The following is a 7253-nucleotide window of genomic DNA, read 5'->3' as shown; positions in this document are numbered from 1 at the left end:
CGGTCTCCATGGCCTAGAACCCCAAAAGAGCCATCTCCAAATGTGAACAGCTGCCCAGCAGAAGTTACTATCGCTGTATGCCAAGGGCCACATGAAATTGATGAAACATGTATACCCTCCAGTGGCCCATGCAGCTTTTTGGGTACCCATTGACTGACATCATTACCATGGCCCAAAAGCCCAAATTTGAAGGCGCCGTCCCCCCATGTATACAGATCTCCAGATAGTGTAACAGCACAGGTGTGGTATTCACCGCATGCTACCAGCTCAATGTTCATATGAGTAAGAGCATCAATGAGTTTTGGATGTGCCACATCGCAATCTACACCATGACCAAGCCGCCCACCCGATTCCTCACCCCAGGAGTAGATCTCGCCTTGTTTACTGACGAGTGCAGCATGCCTTCCTCCACAAGATATATTCTGCACATCAAGCCGGACAGCAAACTCTAATGGTTTAGGTACAAGACAATCAATTTTTGCACCTGAGGAACTTCCAATTCTTGAGTTACCACCACCAAGAATTCCTTCCCCGGTTCCTTCTCCCCATATTAAAACATCACCTAAAGCGTCACCGTCATCATAACCAGAACCATGACTTGAAGAGCTAACAGCACTTGAATAACTGATCCGGAAAGCATCCATTGGGATACCTCCGGAATTCCCATTTGTGTTATCTGATTGTCCAGAAGACATAGAGTGGACTGATGCTGCATTAGAATCTGATGGGAAGAAGCCCCTGGGGGGAGCTGCATATAACGCAACATCAGAAAAGGCCTTCTCCAAGCCATTCTTTGGTGGGCTCCCATATGGACTACGGAACCGGTAGTTTTCATTGAAATCCTGGTGTACAGCATCTATCAGAACTCATCTTCATGAAGTAATGGTATTATCAACATGATGAAAAAGAAGTATCATCTCGTAGAATTTTGGAAAAAGAATATAATTCAAATTCACATATTCAGACAGGGATAGTAAATGCTACCTTGTGGAGACTGTCACTGCTGCTGAAAGGAGAACTCAACGGAGAACTCTGTCGCGTGAAAGTCCTTGGACTAGTTGCAGCAGACGAAATGGTATCACTTCTTGAGCCAGTTCTCCATTTTCTTTGATGACTTCGTGAAATCAACGTTTTCAGCCCAGCAAACCACACTTCTGCCTCATCTTTGTCTTTACATATCTGACATCATTGAGTCAAATATTACCATGTAAGCATGACACTTGTATAAGCACAAAAGGAAGAGAACGGGCAGAAATAAACATGGAATGTGGACGGCAAACTTACAATGTCCAGTGACCTGTCATGCGAAATTAGAGAAAAGGACTGGCATTCCTTCTCAGGTCGTGGGTACCTCTGAAATATTGCCTAGATTCCAGAAATGAAAGAATGAAGATCCAGTTAGTACAATTACACAGCAGCTTCAATACAAGGGGGGTACTTTTTTTTTCAATACAGGGGGGGGGGGGGGGGGGGGGGGGGTACTTAACGACCAAGATCAAGTATGGCACCACAAAGATTAAGCAAACGTACGATTACAAGGGAATTCATGCAGATGCTAAGTAACTTCCCCAGCAGAATGATCAACTTATGACAGTTTTAAAATTCATGCCAAAAAAACTATATTGAGCCAAGTTATGCAAATGCAGCGTTAATCGGACTTATTCAAATGCAAAACTGAGTGCTGCCCGGCCTCAAAAGCTTGATAAAGCAGAAATCTAACTCATCCAAGCTGAAACCTAACTCATCTAGCTGTAGAATATCTGGAGAAGCAATTCAACTGCGCAAATCAGTTTACCACAGAGCAAGCAAAAGACGATGCAAGCATTTGTCCCCACTCCCCAGTTGACTGCATTCATTAACCAAAAGTTTCCCTTGAAGGTTTGTGAATTGTGATTCAGAGTAAAAGCTCCATACATGCGCATCGCAGAGAGTTGGCAAGCAAACACCAACAGCAAGTCAGGTCAAAAAGTTCATCATGATGTTTGCAAACACTGATAGGATCCCCTTCTGGAAATTTCATTTTTAGGATAATTAACTTACAGTCCGTTGGCCAGGCATTATCCGGGACACATGGCTCAACCTTAGATGCTTCTCCTCTTTCCCTGAAAACCATATCAATACAGACTCGTCCTGTAGAAACAAAAAACACTCCTTACAAGTGAGACAATCAGGAAGAACTTCAGAAATACAAAGTTAAGGAGCGTAAATAATCTCACATTGGATAGCCGAAATGGACAAAATTTTGGCTTCCCTCTACGCCCATATTTCAATAAGTAGGCTCCTTTCTTGAGAGCAGTGATAGCCTGCCAAAATCCAGAATCGACCAAAAGAAAGGTGGTATCAGGCCTCGTCTGGCATTCCAATATATATCATACAAAAATAACATTGATCAGGAACATCCAGCTTTCAGATGCCAAATGGGAAAGTAAAATAGCATCCCATAACCATCACTATTTTGAAAGTGATTCTAAAAATAAATTTAAAGGAATTCCCAATTTAAATGTTAGATTTCATCAATCACAGAAGCAACAAAAGGGTCCATATGCCCTGTAACCCTGAGAAGCTGATATCAAAAGCATATCGCCTTGAGGGCAGAACTTAATCTACTCAGTGAGCACAAGGAATAACACAAGAAAGTATATTGAGCACTCCAATAACTGGTGTTGGGGATGACAGATATAACTGGTTGCCAGTTCTTCAGATTGACATTTTTTCACCAAGCGACGGTTGCCCTCTTTTGTTGATTGTTGACTTGTACTTGAATGTTACATGGTGTGCAATCTGTCTACAAATCTAGAGTTGAATTTACCCAAGGCCAACACGACCGCTGAGGAAAACTAAACTTGCACTGACTGCCAGTCGTCCAAATCTACCCTGCATCCCAGTGCGAGCTCTGGTGGGACTCCCCTGAGGACTGGACTCCACAAAAGTTGGAAGGGGCCTACGATTCGATGTTGCAGGATAAACATCAGAGAGACGCCAACAAACGAGTGTCCTGGAATCACACACACACACACGAATGAAAACAAGATGGCCACTCCGAGCTCGTGACTGCCGCTGAAGCAGAATGGCCACTCGGAGCTCCATTGCAGCAGAGAGGACAAGTCCAGCAGCACAGCGACGCGCGGGGCCAGCACCCAGCCGCCACCATTCCGGCAAATAAACAGGAGCGGAAGGGAAGCGAGCAAGCAAGCACGAGACCCCACGCATCACAGAGACCCGAGCAGAAAACATGCTCCAGCAGAGATTGTGTACCCGCGCTCCCCTAGGTAGCAGAGACAGAAACAAACGCGAAATTGACCCATTCGAGAACAGAATTCTCGGCCGCACCTGCTCGAGGTCGCGCTCGACGACGGGCAGCGGCCCCGCCCGGGCGCCGCCGAGATCCGACGAGGCGTCTGACATCGCGCCGCGTCAGCCCCGCCCCATCGCGCGCGGCGGCGGCGGCCCGCCCCGCGACCAAACGCCTCGCCTCCGCCAAACAAAGCACTGCTAGCGCCCGGGCCGGGCCGCTCTTCCGCGGGGAGAGAACGCGGGGGCTCCCGGGCGTCGCCGGCGACGGGCCCGCGCCCGGGGGAGGCGCGGGGCGGGTTCGGGGGGAGAGATCGCGGCGAGGAGGGGGGGTGAGGTGAGACTCGAGATAGAGGAACAGAGGAGCTGGGGAGAGAAAAGAATTGAAGCTTTTGTGTGTAGGAGGAGCAGAGTAGAGTAGAGTATTGGCGATCTGATTTTTGTTTTTGTTTGGGGCTCGCCCGCGTCGCTTTTGGCTTTGGGGACGGCTGACTGACTGATTGGTGATGATGATTTGGTTGGGTACGGTGCGGTCTGGGTCGGGGCGTCGGCTAGCTGGCTCGTGATCTGAGTCGGACTCCGACCGTGCGGTGCGGCGCAAGTGGTTGCGCGCGCCGTGGAGCTATCCTGTCGCTCCACACATGGCAGTGCTCCTACATACGCGCATACACTCACCTTCTATAAACGCACGTACGCACATTCTATCTCTGCTAGCATCTTAGAGAGACTGAGTCGATATATCATCTCGAGATTTACGAAATCGCCGTAGACGCCTTGTCGTTGACGAAAACGTCTCCTCTTACTGAAAGCGCATCGCCGGAAATCTTGAAATAAATTCAGAAATAATGCGAGTACCAGGATTTGAACCCTGACGGGCTAATGATACCGTTGTCCCTTTAACCATCCAATCACAGATTGGTTTACCACATGCCCGCTGCCGATGTGCTACTATTGTCCTCTCGTTAATCCCTCGTGTTTTAGTCATTTTTTCATCATGATTTTAACTAACAAAATATAAGTAATATAATAGCTAGATTTTTTTTTAAAAAAATGAAAACTACATTCAAGGTGACATGCATTAACATTTTGCTAGTTAAATACCCTCTCGGTCCACGGATAAGTGTATATCTAGCTTTTGTTGTGAGTCAAAGTTTTAGAATTTTCACCAACTGTATAGATAGAAGTAGTAACATATATGACATCAAATTCTTATGTTATGAAAGTACATTTCAGAACAGATCCATTGATATTCTAGTGTCATGAATGCTACTACTTTTCTCTATAAATTGGGTCAAAGTCTTGAAATTTTGATTTAGAACAAAAGTTGGATGTACACTTATTCGTGGAAAGAGGGAGTAGAACTCTGTCCATCTAGAAATACTTGTCGCTCAAAATGTATCTATTACCGAAATACGTCTAGATAACGGCAAGTATTTTCAAACGAAGGTAATATATGGTCAAATTTTGACCCAAAATATGATAAAGACTAACAAACCCAAACGAAGATAATAGTTTTGAGGCGGCTGCTGCTGTGGTGGCCATTGATGGAGGAGGGACGCGGCGGTGAAACATGCCACCGAAACGGCTTTTAAAAAAAGAATCAAATCTATTACAAATGTTCACCAGAAATATGAAACCAACATGATAAAATTTGTATCGATGTCATTGGATCACTAAACGACCACGGTCACCGTCGGAACGAGCCGTTGTGTCGCTCCCCTATCAGAACCAGTCTAACCTTGTCGATGAAGCCCGCGTAACTACTCAGTAATGCTGGTTTGGTACACGTATTCGTGGACGGCTAGATGTCTTTAATTTGCACCAGTGTTTCTGGGAGTTTAGACAGGGGTTTGCTACCCTACAGTGTCACGCTCTCGTACAATGCACCTCTGGTAGTACAGGTGAACGTAGTCTCGAATTTAATGGCGATGATGACAGCTTCGTCCTTCGTGGAAGGCACCAGCGGTGCAGTGCGTTAACTAATCTGTCGGAAGGCGATCGTGTACTGTACTAGTACTGCATTTTCGTTTGAGATCGATCTAGAGTATCTTGTCCTCAGGCATTCCCGTACTCTGCATTTGGACGAGCAGTTCGCTCCGTGCGTGGTTTCACCTGAGATCGGAACCGGAAACTGAGCGCAAGTACGTAGTGGCTGAACCAACAAACAAAATGTACCAAGTGCTGCTATGTAGTAGTAGTAGTAGTACGCGTCAACGTACGATCGTTTTCACTGACATAATATATAGGAGCGCCTATTTTTTAATTAATTAAAAAATTGGCGGCAGCCGGATTTTTGGGCCATTGGATCACCATCCAAAGTCCACGATCATATCACACTGTTCACCTTCAACCACTTTTCTTCTTTCCTCCGCGCAACTGCCGGCCTGCTCCCCCATCCACCTGCCTCCAAAGCCTAAGGCTGGTCACAATGGGCAAGAACATAAGCTAATAACTTACACACTTCCCTAGACTATGTTACTACCTCCATAGTGGGTAGGAACATCTATATAGTGTCATGCAACGATGTATTTATTAGGTTATAGACTCATTGTTTCTTGGAGTGTGTGATGTTCCGGTAACTTAGCTAGTTACCACAAGCACCTCTCTCTTCATTAAATATGTGTCACATAAGCAAAGTTGTATTGGAGTGTGTGATGTTACTCCTAAGTTCCTCCCCATTGTGACCAGCCTAACGACGGTGGGTGCTGCTGTGGTCGCGTCACCCTCCCTTCACAAACGTGCTTGCCGCTGCCCCGACTATCTCTCTGCAGCAACGCCGACGACCCCACCCCCAACCCACCAACATGCTTCCTCAACTGCGCCTAAGACGCCATAGCTCGTCCACTCGTATCGCTGTCCTCATCTCCGGCAAGGTCCTGACTCGGCCTCGCCAGGGGCGACGTCTGTCGCCGCTCCTCGCGTCGTTCTCACCTTTGAACCTCGGGCTAAGCAGAAAATCGACCCACGCTACGAAATTGTCCAGGCTATATGTACTGACATTTTGCAAAGCCGTATAAAAACGTATTATAGCTACATGTCCCTGTTGTATTGTGTAAGGTTGCTTATACTTTAGTGATCTAAACGTTTTTATATTAATTTACGAAGAGAGTACTAATCATAAACCTGTCAAGCTCATTAGCTCAACCGACGCCCACCTAATCAATTCTCTTATAGCATTACCGGCCTTCGATTTCGAGCTCTGGCGAAAGAGACAGATACATACGCACGTACGTGAGTCCATGTGACGTGCGTGTGCATGCTCATCGGCCGATCGATCGCCTAATTCCGGCCCCGTACCTACCTATCCCACGTGACGCCACGTACGTACTATAGTACGTGTACATGTCGCCGTCGGAGTCATTTTGAACAGGTCCGTTTAGTTCCGGGTACCTGTCGCAGCTGCGCTGATTTTGCGCTCACCTCTGCCGAAAGAGACATGTGCATGCATGATCCCCGTGCATACTGTTCAGTATATCAGCAATTTCTCAATTGAATTAGTTCAGAAATAAAGCGTGAGCATGGCATTGACAGTATTAAACACGTACTGGTATTTAATCATGTAAGCATGTACTAGACACATAGCAGAAATATCTATGCAAAATAACTAGCTAGTACGTCCAACACAAAAATAAACAGGAACGGGATAAACAATTTATACTCTCCGGTCATGCACGTGTCCTTTAACGGTCTTCTTCTCCGCAGCGAGCTTCTCGGATTCAGTGGGCGTGTTGATTGCGAAGGCGACGAGGACGTTCACGAAGTAATGGATGAAGACGAACACCGAGCAGCCGTGTGGGAGACGCTCCCAACACCTAATCACCCTTCTCCGAGTGCAGGATCACAAAGGAGGGGATTCCGGAGGCACTGCTCTCCTGTACGGTTGTGCACAGGGTGGACGAGATGGGATCACCGACAACAGTGCGCGAGAGGAACGACGATGGGCGGTGTGCCCGAGGAGGCAA

The 7253-nt window shown here is 46.8% G+C and overlaps 1 protein-coding gene across 2 annotated transcripts; it reads right to left on the bottom strand.

Annotated features, from left to right (window-relative positions):
- LOC125546110 (PH, RCC1 and FYVE domains-containing protein 1-like) lies at window positions 1–3735 on the bottom strand (the record flags this gene model as incomplete). Of its 2 annotated transcripts, XM_048710253.1 has the most annotated exon segments (6): window positions 1–842; window positions 985–1179; window positions 1285–1365; window positions 2041–2130; window positions 2217–2303; window positions 3331–3735. In XM_048710253.1, coding segments are annotated over 6 exon segments (1370 nt in total), but the record flags the coding sequence as incomplete, so codon positions are not given.
- Window positions 3736–7253: the final 3518 nt, after the last annotated feature.

The sequence above is a fragment of the Triticum urartu genome, chromosome 3, assembly GCF_003073215.2.
Source record: "Triticum urartu cultivar G1812 chromosome 3, Tu2.1, whole genome shotgun sequence".
NCBI lineage: Eukaryota > Viridiplantae > Streptophyta > Magnoliopsida > Poales > Poaceae > Triticum > Triticum urartu.
This window is presented reverse-complemented; position numbering and strand designations above follow the sequence as displayed.